General features: G+C 39.8%; 1 protein-coding gene across 1 annotated transcript; it reads left to right on the forward strand.

Annotated features, from left to right (window-relative positions):
• The first annotated feature begins 11,562 nt into the window (after positions 1–11,562).
• On the forward strand, positions 11,563–12,454 carry LOC131705331 (zona pellucida sperm-binding protein 2-like). The gene is made up of 4 exons (XM_059007762.1): positions 11,563–11,700; positions 11,946–12,039; positions 12,126–12,230; positions 12,316–12,454. Exons 1-4 carry the CDS (start codon positions 11,659–11,661, stop codon positions 12,423–12,425), a joined length of 351 nt encoding a protein of 116 aa, XP_058863745.1. The 5' UTR covers positions 11,563–11,658; the 3' UTR covers positions 12,426–12,454.
• The last annotated feature ends 6,891 nt before the right edge of the window (positions 12,455–19,345 follow it).

Below are 19,345 nucleotides of genomic sequence, written 5' to 3' on the forward strand. Positions count from 1 at the left end.
GCAGCAGATACTGATATTGATTAAGCATGTCTGAAATCTCTTTATAATACACAGCAGCAGACCCGGATATTGATTGACATCTGAAATCTCTTTATAATACGCAGCAGCAGATACTGATATTGATTGAGCATGTCTGAAATCTCTTTATAATACACAGCAGCAGATACTGATATGGATTGAGCATGTCTGAAATCTCTTTATAATACACAGCAGCAGACCCTGATATTGATTGAGCATGTCGGAAATCTCTTTATAATACACAGCAGCAGACCCTGATATGGATTGAGCATGTCTGAAATCTCTTTATAATACGCAGCAGCAGATACTGATATTCATTGAGCATGTCGGAAATCTCTTTATAATACACAGCAGCAGACCCTGATATTGATTGAGCATGTCTGAAATCTCTTTATAATACACAGCAGCAGACCCTGATATGGATTGAGCATGTCTGACATTTCTATCAAACGGAAAACGACTAAAAATAAGGAATACTAAAAGGACCATGTTCGCAAACTCAAAACAAGCGATACAAAGAAATACATACATAGACTAACCCCGTATATTTAATAATATAATATAGATTGTGTTGAATATATATGTGAATGATCAAATATATAACATTTCAAAGTACATAAATGAATATTTGAAAAGAGATGAAAAAAAATAAACAAACGAAGTCTATCTGCTCATTTATGTTATTAGTTGCTCCTCACTGCGTGTTAAACTTAACAAAGACTTAAAATAAATGACAATAAATAAATAAATCAAACACGTCATTGTCAATGTAAATCCATACTGCTATAAGATTCAGTATTTATTTTTACTTACCTTTGACATTTCGAGTACGGGAACCGCTTCGTAAATTCGACCGAGTCCCCATTTCTACTCTGTGCCGGGTGTATTCGTGTGCGGCGCTGCTGCTGCTATCTCTCCGCTGGAGTCTGGTGCTCTCTTTCGGCTCGACTGCGCCTATTATAGAGGGCCACTGCCTACGAAGCACTTGGGGGCTGCGACGGGAAACCCACACGGGCCAAGCCGGGGCATTGTGCGCTAAAGGCGGGGGACAAAACCCGGCACTGTGCCCGCTGACGGAGCTCAGAAGCGAGGGAGGGGGGAGGAGACTCCGAGGAGGTCTATAAAAAGTTCAATTTCTCCGCTAAATATCAAAAGAAAAGAGGAAGGGATGAATGAAGAAAGGATGAAAAGAAGACGTCTGCGTCAATTTTTAATGCTATTCCAAATTAATACGGATCTTATTTTTTTTTTTACTTTGAAGGTTATGCGCTCTAAGACACGGCTCACACCGCCGTTCACTCGCAGACTGACAGGCGCTCCGATAAGGCAGGAAAGTTATAGGGGAGCCGCTGCAGGATTGAGGCTCTCTTTAGGACCATGGGTTAACAACTCCTGCACTAGATGGATGGACAGACAGACAGCTAGCAAGTACTTTACCTCCTAGATTGTTCCAGTAAAAACCCAACTGTGTAAAAGGGTGGCAGAATTTGTATACATTTGTGATTCTTGAAATGTGTATTATTATTATTATTATTATTATTATTATTATTTTATGTAGGCTGTGTGTGACAACTGTAAAATAAATAATAGGCTACTAATGTAAAAATAATGTGATATCGTCATCTCAACACTTAATGTGTCATGAGTATATCTTGTTATTTTCCTTGTATAACACTGTACAACTGCTGCGTCTGTGTGTGTGTGTGTGTGTGTGTGTGTGTGTGTGTGTGTGTGTGTGTGTGTGTGTGTGTGTGTGTGTGTGTGTGTTTACTGGTAATAGACAGGACTGTTTCTCGCCTTTTGGGGGCCCTAAGCAGGATTTGGTTTGAACCCCCCCCCCCCCCCCCCCCCCAAAAAAAAAAACAGTTGAACAAACCTCTTGCAGATCCTGTTCATGTTACAAAGGTAAAAGTTATCATCTTACAAAGCCTGGAGACTGTTCGTGTAAACTGCAAAGCAATATTAAGTCTCTTGGATGATGATGTTAATGTTAAAATTTGATGACCCATATTATTTCAAAGATCAAAACTAATTGTCTCCCAGCAAAACCACAGCAACCTACAATGACCATATTCACACTGTCAGAAATATGTGATTTTAAAAGGACAAGAATATAACATCACTATTAATAAGTAGATGGGTTCATACCTTTATTGACTTGCATTTGGTTCACTGCTACTTAAGTTGCCTTACACTGCTGGGACTGGTAACTGCTGCTGACCGGTAAGACTGGTGCTGATACTGCTGGGACTGGTGCTGACACTGTGACTCCTGCTTTGAAAGAGTTTAGCACACAGTTTCTCACTCAACTTTAATATTCTTTTGTCTGTATAAATCGACGATAGGAAGTAGTACAGTACTTCAGCCGGGAGAAACCGGTCGCAGAGGTCCCGGTGCTGCCTGGCGCACAGGCCGGGTCGCTATAGATGCAAATACACAGCCCGAGATTATAGTAATGTGAAGAAATAAAAAATAACATTTTATATATATATATATATATAAATTTTACACTCTTAAAAAAGAAAGTGGGTACATTTTTTATTATTATTTTGGTCTTCACAATTAAGAATTGAGTCGATTTTTACCGAGGGCCTCGGCTGCCTCAATGTGTACACTGTGACTACGCGCCTGGGCACAGCCAGCATGCAAGCAAGCTACAGCAATAAAAACGGAGCTAAATCAAATAATACAATACCTTTCTCATGTTGTTTTTCTTCCTCAGTTTTTTTCTTTTTACGCTTCTTCGCGCCAGATTGGTACATTCTTGATCTTTTTTCAGTCACAATTTGTTCGCAATCCTCAAAGAAGCCACCGGAGGCAGATATCACCGTGTAACAATTTTTTTTTTTTTTTTTTTTTTTTTGGTTCCTGGGTAGTAAGTGTTATTTTCTAATTGCTTATGCCTCAAAAGTATAGAAAATGGCTATTATTCCCCACAAACTTTGCTTTTGTGACCAGGACAGTGATATTTTGAAATGTACCTATTTTCCAGAACATTCCAGATAGATTCAGTGCTGAGTAAACTTGGAGTAACTTCTAGAACTTTCTAGAACTTTCCAGTAATATAAATAGTAGTATAAATACAGGGGCCTTAAGCCCACCAGTTCAGTTTAGTTCCAGCTGCCTAAGTGGATACATATCTGCATTTTTCTGAGATGGCATCAAGAGGCTGCAAGCATCCGGCAGACGCATTTTGCTATGTCTGCGGCAAATTTATCAAGACAAGAGTGAAAAAGTACTCCGTGGAAGCATCTGCTAAGATGTGTGAGGCCTACAAGGCATATTTTGGCATGCCTGTCGGGGATCAAGACAAACCCTGGGCACCTCATTTCACCTGCGAGCACTGCAAAAAAAACTCTGGAAGGTAAGATGGACAATTATTGCTCGGAATTTTATGTTATAAAATTTGTTAAAATTTTTAAAATTGTAAAAGTTTTTAATTTTAAAATGTTTTACAATTTTCAATGTTATTGAATAAATATATCATATATGAAAAATGTTGCGAGAATCTCTTACACATTAGTCATGGGTGAAATAAATGTATTTTTGTAGGATGGTACAGAGGGGAAAAGAGAGCCATGAAGTTCGCTATCCCAAGAATTTGGCGGGAACCCACTGACCACTCAAGCAACTGCTACTTCTGCATGATGGACCCTTCCAAATGTCGGACTGGCAAGAATGCACCTGCTGTCACGTATCCGGACCTTCCTTCATCCATCGCCCCGGTGCCACACTGCCATGAGCTCCCCGTACCCACTCCTCCGGAGAGAGAGCAGCCGTCTTTAGAAGTAAAGAGAAGGGTCTTTCAGGTACCTTCAAGACTTCTTCCCTAAGCTGTCTGAGGCAAAGTTCAAAGCCGGTGTCTTCGTCGTACCACAGATAAAGAAGATCCTGGAGTGCATTGAATTCCCCAAGAAGCTCATTAGTAAGGAGAAATCGGCTTGGAACAGCTTTGTCGCAGTGGTTCGGGGCTTCCTGGGCAATCACAAGGCCGAAAACTATGTGGAGCTGGTTGAGACTCTGGTGAAGAACTACGGCACAATGGGCTGAAGGATGTCCCTCAAAGTCCATATCCTTGATGCTCATCTTGATAAATTCAAGGAGAACATGGGAGCGTACTCGGAGGAGCAAGGTGAGCGCTTCCACCAGGATATAATGGACTTTGAACGCCGCTACCAAGGACAGTATAACGAGAACATGATGGGAGACTACATTTGGGGGCTGATTCGTGAAAGTGATTTACAGTATAATCTTAAATCTCGAAAAACTACTCACTTCTAAATCTTTTGTAGTCATTCTTGTATTACTTTAGTATAAATACATGTTAATTTGGATTCATATGTTGTTTTATTCTGACTTTATGTGAACCAAAAGACACAAATTCGTCCGTTTTCTCATTGGAAAAAGGTAAATTTCAAAATATCACTGTCCTGGTAACAAAAGCAAAGTTTGTGGGGAATAGTAGCCATTTTCTATACTTTTGAGGCATAAGCAATTAGGAAATAACACCTACTACCCAGGAACAAAAATTGTGTTACATAGTGATATCAAGCCTGCTTGCTGCTACAAAAGCGGCACTATACTGAACTTTACCGATGCGTTAGGAATAGACACCATTCATTTATTCATGCTTTTACATATCAACTAATTGCATTCCGCATTTACAGAACATACATGATTATCGTGAACATTTGATAAAATCAAACAATCAAAAAATTCCACTGACTTACACTGCTTTCACTTTTTACCATTTACTTCTTAGCCCTTAGCTTGCGTCTCAAAGCGTGATGATGTTGGTTTTGTTGACTCAGTTGCCATGGGAACGTTTAAAACTCCGCGACAAACTTTACTCAAATGCACAGCTGTACAGAACACACCCCCTCAGGCATGTGCTGTCTATTCACGGGAGCAGACTACTGAACCAGTTAGTTCAGATGATCGCTGGATACACAAGAAACAATCTGACAATTTCACAAATAAACCCGTTTGTGTTCAAACCTATGAGAGGTGGAATGTAACAAAAATGTGAACTGCAAAAGCCGGAGCGTCAAACATCAACGACAAAGTTCAACATTTGAATTGAAGTAACAGCTGTCAAATAGACAAAACTCAACATTCGAAGATAATATGCCAAATTGAAAATGCTCAACACACTAATTGAATTAATTATACATAAAATAATGAATGTAATTAAGCTCAATAATTGAAATGTGAACTTCAAATCTTAAATAAATTGATTACAATTCAAATTTCCAACACGCCATCCGATTTGTGTTGATTCTGTTCTAAATCAATACTGCGCGTTGTATTTCAGGTTAAGCGCTGTGCTTTCCATTTGCCACTTGGTCATTCTATTCCCCGGGACTGCCCCTGTCATGGCAAATCTGACATGCTAAAGAGATGCTTTGCACTGTTTCTTAAATCAAGTGGCCTCAAATAAATTGTCTACTTTAATATATGCTTAGCCTACCTATCAGTCTGGGGAAATTGTAAAAATGGGTAATTGACTTGTGAATGTTAACATCAGAACTCGAGCTGTCATTCTCGTCCCCTCAAACTGGCGCAGGCAACACATCTGCCTGGATTCCTGCATGATATAAATGTGTTTCTTCATTTGCGCGGCCTGCTTTTTATTATTCATTGGGGTTTGTTTACTACATGCCTCCATAGCTGAGCCTTTAATCAGACAGTCCTTGTCGGAGACAGTCCAGTTTGTTCCGCACGTACTTCTGCCAAACTTAAATTCAAAGTACAATCTTCTAAATGGGTTATTATTATTATTATTATTATTATTATTATTATTATTATTATTATTATTATTTATTTTAATTAACGTACTGATTGAAAATTAGAGGACTAATATGAAAGAGGTGCGCGCATCAATTGCAGCTAATTAGCTCCCATTAGCACCTGAACCTCTTTATAAACCCATTGGGCTCTAAGGAACACCAAACTTAACTACTGACGGGTTTGTTTTTATTATTGTTTCTTTATAACGGTGAAAGAAGTTCACGGTTGGGGCTGCCTTGGATTTAATGATGCCGTGTTGTCTTAGATTTGGGTAATTGTTGATCTTTTCTCTACTTTTAGAAACGTTCATTTTATTGTGTGTTTCTCACTTGCGTGTTTTTTTTTTTTCCAAAGCAGAATAACATTGCTGTTAGCAGTGTTAGTCACTGAAGTTTGGACGCAGAACCCCCCTCTAGGTACGATAACGGTCGCTTCTGCAGAGCTGTTCTTTCAGCTTCCTGTTTATTTGCCGGTTGTGTGTTTTTCAAGTATCGTTGTCTTCTGCAGGCTCGGTGAGGACAGAATGTCAAGGGAGTGTTATGATGATGATGTTGGATAAGTCTTTTGTTGGAAAGTATTTTCGTATCAATGTGATTGGTGAGTGATCAATTTTCTTGAATGGAAAGCTTTTGATGTATGTTTTTGAAGCGTGTTGACTCGTAATTTAATAACCTGAATTAAGTACAGAGCACTCCTGCGCTGTATGGCATCAACCAGGCTTCGTTTTTTTTTTTCAAATACAGGGTATGAAACTCTTGCGTTGGCTTTAAAAGCATGTTGCTGATCACACTAAATAGACCTGTACTGCTACAACCTTCGTCAGATTTGTTGACTGCAAGTGCGCAGAATTAGAAATAATTTACTCTAAACCTATTGTTCCGAATGGGCGTATAATTCTACAAATATAAATAGTTTTTAAAAAAATTGCAAAAAGTAGATGGGACGGGGTGGTGGGGGTGTTCACGTTGTTATATCTCTACATTGCTTGATCACGTGTACAGTTTCTTAAAAGGCCAACTGAATTTCTTTCCATAGACAATAAGGGGGCGCTTGTGTCCCTCTCTCCAAGACTGGCTGCACAGTGTGGATATAGCTTAACTGTTGACTTCTTTGGAAATGCCAAGTTCCTTGCTTCTGTGCTGAGCTGCTTTGCTCAGAACACAGTGAGTCATCATTTTATTTCTTGTAAACTTGTTTCTAATGGTGACATGCTGGTACTAACTTTAGCCTTTGTTTCCAGAATGATGAGACCTACAAGCTGACAGTACAAATCAGTGTCTTCTCAAACAGTGCTATGACTTCAGCTTCCTCCTATGTTCAGAGCATGACATGCCGCTATTCTCCATGGGTGGAGAGGGAGATTCTGTGTGAAAGAAACTACATGGAGGTAAGGGCTGTCAGGATGTGATAATGCTGTTCAGTATAACTTGTTGTGTTGTGTGGGTATTTTAATTGTCATTACAGAAGTGCTTCACTCATGACTAATGTGAATTCTCTTTAGGTTTCTGTGAAGAGGTGTGCCACTTATTGAGCCAAACTTTGTTGAAGATGATCCTGATTGGTCCCTTGCATACCCTGAGGTAGAATCATGTGACTTTGCATTTGCTTCATTCACATCCCATTGGTCTTGCCTAATTGAGGTCTAATCTACTGTCTCATCTAGTTTGAAGCAAAATCTAACGGCCCCCTTCACTTTAACCTGTCTCCCAAGAGGGTGGTCATATTGGAATTGTGTAACATTTAAGGCATTGGCTTTGTATACATATTCTGTGATTTGTTGTGGTAAAACATGGTTGTGGTGAAGTTAACACTTTCTTGTCAGTGTGTAAGCTTTGTATTTCAACCACTTAGGTAGTGGCTTCATATGTGCAGGGTTACAAACCCTTCATGATATACCTTTTTGAAGTCTGTTGTATAGGAGCAATTTCAAGTATTGTCCTAAAGATTGGTACACGGATATTAAGGTCCAGTACAAATGAATGGCTACAAACTCTGCCTGTGTCCGATCCAGACCACATGCTTTCACATAGGCTCTTTCGTACGCAGTTGTATTTGAGGATTTACTCTGTTCCTTTAGAGACGTTTGGTGATCATATAACGGTTTCAGTGATACATTTCACCCTTCAGTTTTAGTTCATGTTTTATTAAACAAGCCATCTGCTGTGACAAATCCTTTAGACTGGGGATGCTTTGTGTTCAAACTCCCTATTCTAATGGGGTTTTCTCTTTGCTAGGCAACTGCTGCTGACAACAGCATCTGGAAAATTGTGTTCCATCTCCCAGCAAATAGAAAGACAACCATGACTGTTGCTCAGGCCATGACAAATGGCTATGGCATAAACACTACACCAAGTCGAATTCTGGTTAGAGCTGCATACAACTCCACAGAAAGCCAGCCTCAGGTGGTAAGTAGTCTAGGCTTCATTGTTCTCTAGTACAGTATATCCAGACTATGAAGGTAGAAAAGTCTTGCTTTTGTTTTAGTAAAATTCCCCCTCCCCTCTAACAGATCCAAACTGTACCAATGGCTGTGCTAAGGTCAACCACCTTTTATAAGCAAAGATGGATGGTCATGATGGTGGACACTGCAGTTACATGTCCTACTGGTGAGTAAGCTTATTGAGGGTAATGGTGCTCAAGAACTGTTCTATGTTTTAAGTATGAATTTTCTATACCAAGTCTATGTTACTTTCTGTCAGATGGAACAGCCTTCACAGAACAGATGATTACATGGAATGTTACCCGTGTTCTACCTCCTCTTGTTCCGACACCACAAATTACTACCCTTGATGTTCAAATGGGAGTTGATGGTCGCAAGCTTGACCCTGCAACGATTCATAATAGAGATTATAAACTGGATGTCGGTCCCCAGCTAATCACTGTAAAAATTCCTGTGGGAGCTGATGGTGGATATTATAAGGTATGTAGAAGTTCAACAACTTCTAAATCCTTCTCATTTTAAAGCTTGCTTCCTAAGATGCTTCTGTGCTTTCAGAGCCATGTATTGGACAACACCTATGTTATCTCTTACTCTATTGAACCAATGCTGGAGCATACCTGGCAAGATGGGCCTGAGAAGACCAAGTACACAGTACTTCATCCAATAACCACTCCTTTCATGCCTCGGCCTCCAGTTGTCACAAACGGTATGTAGAACTTGTCCACATGCAGTAAATCAAAGGGATTTGTTGCAGTGCTCCACTTCATAGCCTTCATTTAACTGCATGCTTTAATTTCAGACACTGTTCCTAAAGCCAGAGTGTTCAATGTGACCCTGGGGACATTCCTGCCTGATGTGGAGCTGGTCAAAATTATAGTTGGATCAGAGACGTTAACTGTGCCAGAAGCCAACCTAAAAGGTTACAATGTCCAGGAGCATGTCTTTCCCAATGGATCCAAGACCTACACTCTCCAGGTGCCATTTGAGGACCCCAATGTGAAGCAAAAGGTAACATCCCACCTGTTCAACCATCCAATTGCCCTTTGAAAATACTTGCTTCCTGTGGATGTGTTGCTTGCTGTCTGACATTGGGTTTAATCCTACAAACCCATGTTTCTTTCAGGTAACTCCTCCAGATACCAGAACCTACATTCTGCCCCTGACCTACTTGCTGAATATAGTGCCAGAGAATACACCCTTTACTCATCCTGCTGTAGTTGAAGCCATTCTCAAAGACATCAGTAAGTGCCTGACTGTTTGTGGTCTACAATTACCCTTTTCTGACCAATCCAGTCCATTGCCCTGACAACTGCTCTTCCTCTTGCAGTTCTACCTATAGTAACTGGCTACTGTGATGGTGCTGCATTCTATACCATGGTAACATATGGCAACATGGGTCGCAACTGGGTTCCTTTTGTGGGCTCAAGAGAACTTGGTGGAAGTCTGCTTGCCCTGTACAAGTATAATGCCAACGCTACCAATTTCTGGATGACTGTGCCATACAATTCAGTTGATGCCACATATGAAGTAAGTGATGGAGCTTTAATGTGTTTTTAGTTGTCTTGGGTTCAACACATTACTGACCTGATGTATTGTCTCTGTAGGTGATCAGTTCTTCAGGCATCAGAAGCAGACTTGACTTGACCTTGAAGGATATTGGGACCATGGTTGTGGTGGCTGACTTCTCACTGTCCTGCAGTTTCCCTACAAAGATGATTGGTAACTCTCCTGCAGACCAAGCATTTCTTTAGAATAGCTGTTTTTGAGATTGGCCAAAGGATGCATGAAGTGGTATTGAAGCTATAATCTGTTTCTTTAACCTGGATCCAAATGCTGTGTTTCAGATTGCTTCACCAATGGAACTATGGCAGCTCTTGCTGTGAAAGTGGAATCTGTCCCCAGCTTGTCTCCAAGTCAACTAACTCTAAGGGATCCTAGTTGCCGGCCTCTTCAGTCTGATGCTATCAATGCAGTTTTCTACTTCAATGTCAACTCCTGTGGCACCACTAGAAGGGTTAGTATTGACACATTTAAAACCATATTTTGAGGAGGTTCAACATATTGACAAGTTGGCCACAACACCCATGGATCAATCTGCAGAGCCATGGTGACTGGTGTTTCCATCAGCTGAATTACTTGCATGAAATGTGTACATCTGAAGGATGCCACCTTTGTATTGAACTGCTTGTCCAGTTGACAAAGGTGCTGCGACACATGACTCTTGGTTTATGGCATTGCATGTGCTGCCTATAGACCTTTTTGGGTCAATGGCAGTGAACTGGAAGGAGCGTACTAACTGGGGAAGATCCAGTGGTTAGTACGTAGGATGGGACTAAACTAGTACAAGAGTTGATACCAATTGCAGCTCAAGAGTCGCCAGCTGTGTATTCAAATGTATATTTGCAACAAATCCAAAATAACTGCTGTTGCCCTCTTAGCGGTTACTAAAACAATACCAAATTAGTCTAGCAGTTTCTGTAGACAGACTTGTGGTATCATACTAACTGTAACAAACATAAGGTCCCAAAAGTGTTCATAATCAATGATTTTTTATTTTTAAATTGTGAAATTGGTACAAAGTTAGTACACAGCTGGGGATGATCCTGAGTACCATATTAGCTAGTCTGCAACTTGGTATGCAGCTCCATACTAAATCTACAAGTTCATTGCAACCTGAGCCTTTTGTGATTCTCTTCCAGTTTGACAACAGCCTCCTGACTTATGAGAATGAAGTGCTGTTCACATCTTACCGGTAAGGATTGCAATCAAAGTGAGTATCCTTTGTGGTTGAGCCTGAAACTCTCTTAACCCCATCTCCTCTTTCCAGGTTGAGAGTTGCCTGTCACTATCTGGTCAATGACACCAAGGTAGTACAGTTCTTGTACCAGAATAATCCTGCACCTGTAGTCCAGCCTGGCTTGGGGGACCTTGCAGTCATCATGCAGCTTGCATTGGGTAGGACTGGGCAATTGAAATAATATAGATGCTCTAGTGTGTTTCCACCTATAAAATTCTCCCTTGCATCTCTGCAGATTCAACCTACAATGACTTCTATGGAGCTCGGGATTACCCTGTTGTGAAGTACTTGCGAAGACCCTTGTATTTTGAGGTAGAGCTCCTGTACAGCAGGGATCCACAGGCTGAATTGTTTTTGGAGAACTGCTGGGCAACCTATTCTGTTGACAGGAATAGCTCTCCAAAGTGGGATGTTGTTGTGGACAGGTAAGATGCAGGAATATGATATTGCTGCTACAAAACCTAGGAAATGGAGTTGTGGCTGATGTGCTCCTGACCTACTTTCTCTTTCTAGTTGTGAGAACTCTGCAGATGAGTACTTGACCATCTTTCACCCAGTCTCCAGCAATGCAAGAGTGCTGTTCCCTTCCCATCTGAAGAGGTTTGAAGTGAAAATGTTTTCCTTCACAAGCGGCCAGGATGCACTGAAAGGACAGGTAAAGTGGAGTGTTGGGATGGGGATCTTGTACCACAATGCATGGTTTGGATTGCTTTGCAAGCAGTAAATAGTCGCTGTTCTCAAATCTTTAGTGAGTTGGAATGAAAACATGTAACTGCACTTTTGCAAGAAACACTTATGATGCAATATATTTGTTTTTTCAATTCAGTAATCCTCATTGGATGATGGTACTGCCTGATCTATTGATGCTAGTTTTGCTTGACAAGGTGTGCTGTCTTTCAGATTTACTTCCACTGCGGTGTTGTGATATGTGATTCAACCCGGCCATCAGACAGCCTCTGTAGCAGACGGTGCATTCCAGGGAAACAGAGGCTTGGTAAGAGCTCTGTTTGAGAGGAGGGGACATTTTGCATGCTTTTTTGTCCATTTGTTTTGATGGACTCCTCCTAATTCCTCCTGTAGGTCGCAGTGCTGAAGGGATGGATGGTGGTGCAGTAAAGGTGTTTGTGTCTTCTGGCCCAATTGAGCTGAAGAGAGATGGATCCCTTCACTTTATGCCTAGAAGTGGTAATATGCATGATGTGAACACAATTGCAGTTCAAGTAAAATATAACTCCTTTATTCCTCTAATTATTTCTTTCTTCTCTTGCAGCCCAATTCAATGTGTGGTCCCTTCTGGGAGCTGCAATGGGTGTGTGTTCAGTGGTTATCTTTGTAGCTGGAGTTGTATCTTTCTGGAAACTGCCAAAAAGTGTGTATTGATAAATAAAAATCTTGCTTGTAAAAGCTTATTTTTTTTGTGCTTGACTAATTCTACACTATGTCAGAATGGCCATGTCAATGGGATTTCCTCCTCCTTGCTGTATCAAATGCTTTGATTTTCCCTGATCAGGCCATTCTCAATATGGTGTGTTACTCAAGGACCCTTCACTAATTCACTGTGTGAACCTGGGGGCAAAGACTTTCCTCCTCCATTGAGCTGTAACCCTATTTTTATATTGAACAGTAACAGGGCAATTACTATACCTTCAGATATTTAGCATGATAAAATTTAAGGAAGAAACCCCCCTTCATTTGTCCCTTTTATTAAATATGTATTAGGTAACAATTTTCATACATAAATTCTATTTCAGTATACAATTTATAGTGTCATGAACCAGGCTTCAACAAGAAACAAACTAGAGCCCCGCTTCACTGATTTAAGAATATATGTTTAACTGTTAATTATTTTGAAGCCTTGTGTGTAGAAATAGTAATGGAGGGGGAGGGGGGTTCATTTGAAAACAAAAGCTGGTGTAAAGTTAAAAGCTGTCCACCAAAGCCAGGCTTTTCCACTTTCCCTTAGGTTGGGCCCTTCTCCCTGACGGATTCTCTTGTCTTTTTTAAATTTACATTGTGGTGGCTTCATAAATGATTTTCCCACTTGTTGGTTTTTGTAGGCTAGGTATCCTCTACATTACGACTCATCATACAGTCACTGTGCTTCACATCACTTCCAGCTCTTAACTTCTAGAATAATTCCAGGTGTGTAAACTTCCCAATCTTCAGAATACAGTAAGCTTTTATTAACTTATATCCAATAATAAAACTAGTGGAAAATCCTTCCAATACAGCAATATGTTCCATACCAGGAACTCCTTTCAAAAGTACAAACTAATTGTCTTCAGTTGAACTGTATGTGTTGTTGCTCCTCCTCACTGTGTCATCTGTGTTCTTTAGTGTTTACTTTCCACACTGAGTTCTATAGTTCATTAGCTATAAAGAAAACTACCACTTGAGGGTGCAGTGCATAGAAAAGGAGCACATACCAATCCATAAACCATAATAATTACACATACCTAAATAAACTAAAATAAGAATACATTCCTGTGACGAGATGAAGTGATCCCCTGCTGTAAGCCATCCTCCCAGCGGGCTGTGAGCCAGCCTAGAAGGCCCCAACAGAGATGGTGTGACGTGGCAGTTATACCTTTGGGGCGGAAGTCCCGAAAGGACGGTCACCATCTTTGTTGAGGGCAACAACACGGAATGTCCTGTAATGTCCCAGAATTGGGAGGAGATTAAAATGCCAATTGCTGATTGGTGTTCTGCTGATTAGGGGGCGTTCCGCGGCACATAAAAAGGGGCCGTGTTGTAGCAGTCGAGGGTAGTATCTGAAAGCACAAAGGAGTGTGGGAGAGATACTGAGGGATAAAACCAAACAAATGCTCACTGACTTTTTTGACAGACATAAACAAACTAATTCAAAAGAGAGACAGCCAACCAGGAGGGTGGACACCAGAAAGGCAAGGACAGCCACCCAGAGTCTGGATAATTTTACTTTGTTGTTTGTTTTGTCTCTCCACATTTCAGTTAGCGTTTCTCTTTTGTTTGGACATTTTCTTTTGTTTGTTGTCCTGATTACCACTGTTTGCAGACACTAATAAAGGAAAAGAAAACAACTTGTGTCATATCATACCATTGTCTGGACTTGATTATTTTTACACCTCCACCCAACTCTGCATTCCGTGACAATTCCTTTTTTTAATAATCAAAATTCCAGTTCAGCTCCTACATACGTTTTTGCAAAAGCAATTATTTTTGCTAACATTTCAGGTTCTAAAATCACTATTTCCAGCAGTGCAGTTCCTTCCTGTCTGTATTGGTCATACTTTAGGGCCCATGGGAAGCCTGTGGCAGGCATGCATTCTGGTTACCATGTGACTCCTTGTTCATTGGGACAATTCAGGCTTTTCCAATTGCAATGCATTGTGGTACATTCTACACCTCTTGGTCACTGTTCACAGCAGGACTACACTTCCCACAATCTTTTGGCGTGTGAGTTGAAGAGCCTAAACTATCCCAGTGTGTTCTAGTGTGCATGAAGTCATATGGTAACTCTGCCTGTGAAGGCCTGTTTCAGAGTCCTGCCCCATGCAGTCTCCCTTATTTTGAAAGCTCAGTGCTGACAGGTATACATATTATAAAACACACACATGCAAAGAACAGAATTCTAGAAACAAACTTTATTATACAGTTCTGTGGGTGATCGTGTTCACAAAAACTAAGTATATTAAGTATTAATCCAAATACATGCAAAATATAAAACATTAATATATCTCTTACATTTTTGCTTAGTGTAGTTTGTATTACTCCCGTTAGATAAAAAGAAAATCGAATACAGTGGCTAATGCAGCCTCCATCGTTCAGCCACAAAACGGTAAAACTGCAAACAAACTACAATTCCCAGAATCCCGTACCAGTTTCTGTAGTCCCATGTGTGATGCCGTAGGTCTGGCTGCCTCTGAGTTGTGATTACACAGGCATAATCTACTTATTAGATTCCTTCTTGCTTTGACATGCTACTTTCAATATGCAAGTTTAGGGTGAAATTATCAACACTCCTTATATATACCTTGTTTTAGCATCACAAAAAAGTGCTACTTAACAACATGTTGTTCTCTTCATGTTTGAGTGTGTGAGTTATTGGAACTGAATTCACTACACTGGAAACCCCGTGTGTAGTACGGGGGGCTGTAATGTGTTTATATTATAAAGAGGACGGAGAGTTTGATGCAAGACTCGATCAGACACAGGCACATTCATATTATTAAACCTGCTATCAGACTCTCCGGCGTCGTCACTCTGAGTGCTCTTTGAAACAGACTGAGTTCGTATTTATATTCATGTTGGGTTAATCAGAGATGACTATCGGCGTCCCAGCTGTAGTACTACCGGAGATTTTAATTGCACAGTTTGTACCGCTCTGTGCAGCGCCGTCCCGTTTGTAACACGGTACGTGAACTGCATTCTGCTAAACAAAACATCACAACAGCAGCAGCATCGCCATCTACTGGACAAAACCCAGACATGCACGTTGAAACAATGATCCAGTTCAATATCTACAAAGACTAAACAAGAAACTATTAGCGAAGCCCCGAAAAAGAAAATATTATACAAAACGGTTTAAAATCAAATGTTTTAGATATGATTTAGATATTCGGGTTGGATACCTCGGAAGCCAGCGGAACTCCAGCGTTTCTCTGACAACCACTGATAACCACTCCCGTGATGATCGGCGCTGCCATGACAACCCATGACATCACCCGCACAAGTTACAACACGGCGAGTCATTTTTTGTAGCACAGTATTAACGTGTTATTGTTTTCACAAAATAACATCAATAAGATTATCAGATCACCTGCTAGTGTGTACTAAACAAAACCTCAAATATCAGTGAATTGATACAGAGACAAGCCGTGGCACCAGCAAGAGATACAAATGTATTTACTTATTTATTTGGTTAAACTTTAATCCAGCCTTACATTTTAACTTCTTGAAGTTACCACAGTGTGTCTGTGTATGAATTACTGACGAGTAATATTTGTGATTTGATTACTCTAGCAGATGAACTGATAATGTATGGATGTTATTTTGTGAAAACAATAGAATATTAAAAAAGAAATACAACATTTAATAAATAAATAAATAAATAATATACCAAACTGTAGCACATTTCTTTAGTCTTAATATCATAACAAATATACTTATTATAAATACGTATCACCTTTTATTTGTTGGAAAACGGTCTGGAACTTCTAGTAAAGTATTTTTTTTTTTAATACAGTGTTATTTGAGTTAAAATATTGTTTTCTTCAAAATTAAAATGCCAGCAACGGTGTGTTAATTTAACGAAGCGCCTAACGCCGCTCGGAACGTTCGCATTTTTAAATCCTAACGGTCTCTGCTTAGCTGAGTGGAATGTTCACGAGCCGGTTGCCTAGCAGCGTCTCCCCCTCCTTCTCTGCCCGCCCTCTCGCCCTCTCTCGTTGTACCAGCTAGGAGTTCAAATTTAGCTTCGTTATATCTGCGCAATTTTTTCCTAATTTTTACAGTTTATCTTATTAGGGGCTTCGTGTTTTTAAAATGGTTCAGGTGCAGTCCGGACAGACTGACTGGAGATCATTACAGTATACCGCACTGCGCTCAGCTTTGTGTGGCGGCTGATACACAAAATAATGAACGACTGTTAAATAAATCACATGTATTGCTTTTTAATGCTAAATATTTATCTGGTATTCTAAGTATTATCTACAATTAATAATTCAGCTATATTCATATTCATAATGTAATACAGTATTAAGACAGGGTCCAGTATTAGAAATAAATAAACACGCTTTAAGAGAAACAGCAGTGATGTTTATTGACCATTCCCATACATTCTCTATATGTTTCTACATTGTGGTTGCACAGGGACAAGGGACTCAGCGATGTTAAAAAAAAAGAAAATAGAGCCCACAATTAACCAATATAGAAAGGAAGGGGGAGAAATGTATTGCCTGTGTGCAGTACCTTACACTTTTCTCTATTAAATGTTATTTGAAATGTGTCTGCCCAGTTCTGAATGCTGTCTAGATCACTTTGAATGTCCTCTGCTGCTGCAACAGTGTTTGCCACTCCTCCTATTTGGAACTGGAAAAACAAGTAAAAAAGGAAGTTAGAAAGGCCAAGAGAGACAGATATAAATGAACATTGCTAAGGGGGCTAAAACCAATTCCAAAATGTTTTTCCGATATTATAACAGCAAGAGAACATTCAAAGAGGAGGTTAAATGTCTAAGAGATACAAATGGCAAAATCATAGATGAAAAAATAAAAAATAGCAAATATATTAAATGATTACTTTTCATAAGTTTTTACAAAGGAGGATACGGACAACATGCCCCACATGTCAACCTGTTCCTATCCAGTTTTAAATAACTTTAGCATAACAGAGGCAGAAGTGTTAAAGGGACTAGGAGCTCTTAAAATAAACAAATCCACTGGGCCGGATGAGATCCTCCCAATAGTACTCAAAGAAATGAAAGAAGTTATTTACAAACTGCTAACCGAGATCATGCAACAGTCTCTTGACACAGGGGTTGTACCGACAGACTGGAAAATTGCAAACGTAATACCGATCCACAAAAAGGGAGACAAAACCGAGCCAGGTAACTACAGACCAATAAGCCTGACTTCTATTATATGTAAACTTATGGAAACTGTAATAAGATCCAAAATGGAAAATTACCTATATGGTAAAAGTATCCTGGGAGACAGTCAGCATGGTTTTAGGAAAGGGAGATCGTGCCTAACTAACCTGCTTGAATTTTTTTGAGGATGCAACATCGACAATGGATAATTGCAAAGCATATGGCATGGTTTATTTAGATTTTCAGAAAGCTTTTGACAAAGTCCTGCATAAAAGATTAATTCTCAAATTGAATGCAGGTGGGATTCAAGGAAATGCATGCACATGGATTAGGGAGTGGTTAACATGTAGAAAACTGATTAGAGGAGAAAACTCAAAATGGAGCGAGGTAACCAGTGGTGTACCACAGGGATCAGTATTAAGTCCTCTGCTATTCCTAATCTACACTAAAGATTTAGATTCTGGTATAGTAAGCAAACTTGTTATTTACAACAACACAAAAATAGGAGAAGTGGCAAACACTGTTGCAGCAGCAAAGGTCATTCAAAATGATCTAGACAGCATTCAGAACTGGGCAAATACATGGCAACTGACATTTAATACAGAAAAGTGTAAGGTACTGTACGCAGGCAATAAAAATGTGCATTATAAATATCATAATATGACACCTATTGAAACACAAGTGCAGCGCTTAGAACACATATACAAATAGAACTAATCCACTCTTCTATTAAACTGTGAACTTAGTGTTTGATTGAATCCATCTCTGTGTTTGTATAGCCTGGAAACAGGCATCAGTGCCTTGCATAGCTGCACACACTGCCATCATTCACACTGACCACAAGAGGGAGCCAGAGCACCACTGCTGTTTATAATGTAATAACACAGTAATAAGACAACTGACATAGGCATCAGTTACCTCCCCAGTCAGCCCAGTTCTCCCATTGTTAACACAAAGCTCCTCACATCCAGTCATCTAAACACTACAGTGTGGTCTGTGTCTGTATATGAGCAATACTGAAATTGAAGAAGGAATTTATGAAAAATACCAAGGAGTTTATGTTGACTCAGAAATGTCTTCATCTAGACAATGTGGGGAAGCTATAAAAAGGCCAACAAGATGCTCGGATATATTGTGAGAAGTGTTGAATTTAAATCAAGGGAAGTAATGTTGAAACTTTACAATGCATTAGTAAGACCTCACCTAGAATATTGTGTTCATTTCTGGTCACCACATTACAAAAAGGATATTGCTGCTCTAGAAAGAGTGCAAAGAAGAGTGACCAAAATTATCCCGGGTTTAAAAGGCATGTTGTATGCAGACAGGCTAAAAGAATTAAATCAGTAATATTTTTGAAGCTGACACCCTGGGATCCTTCAAGAAGCTGCTTGATGAGATTCTGGGATCAATAAGCTACTAACAACCAAATAAGCAAGATGGGCTGAATGGCCTCCTCTCGTTTGTAAACTTTCTTATATTCTTATGTTCTAGAAGCGGGAGTATTTCAATGCTGTCCAAGCCCACTGACATTAATCGATAAACTTGACCTTGTTATAATACAAGTTAATACAGACAGCACAGTGAGTCTTTAGAGCAAGGTCAATTCTAGAACATCATGATAATACAATACACACATTTGTGATTTGTTTCCCCAGAGTTGGAGAGTAATTCATTAGTAGAAGTGAAAGATGAGAGATGGTCCAGGTTCAATAACCAGTTTAATGTAGGGAGC

Source organism: Acipenser ruthenus, chromosome 35 (assembly GCF_902713425.1).
Source record: "Acipenser ruthenus chromosome 35, fAciRut3.2 maternal haplotype, whole genome shotgun sequence".
Lineage (NCBI taxonomy): Eukaryota > Metazoa > Chordata > Actinopteri > Acipenseriformes > Acipenseridae > Acipenser > Acipenser ruthenus.

What these genes read in the sequence shown, in the direction of transcription:
- LOC131705331 (XM_059007762.1), top strand. Translation starts at nt 11,659, where the DNA reads ATGTTTTCCTTCACAAGCGGCCAGGATGCACTGAAAGGACAG. An exon ending in AGGATGCACTGAAAGGACAG is followed by an intron (nt 11,701 to 11,945) that starts GTAAAGTGGAGT and finishes GCTGTCTTTCAG; the next exon opens with ATTTACTTCCACTGCGGTGT. An exon ending in TCACTTTATGCCTAGAAGTG is followed by an intron (nt 12,231 to 12,315) that starts GTAATATGCATG and finishes CTTCTCTTGCAG; the next exon opens with CCCAATTCAATGTGTGGTCC.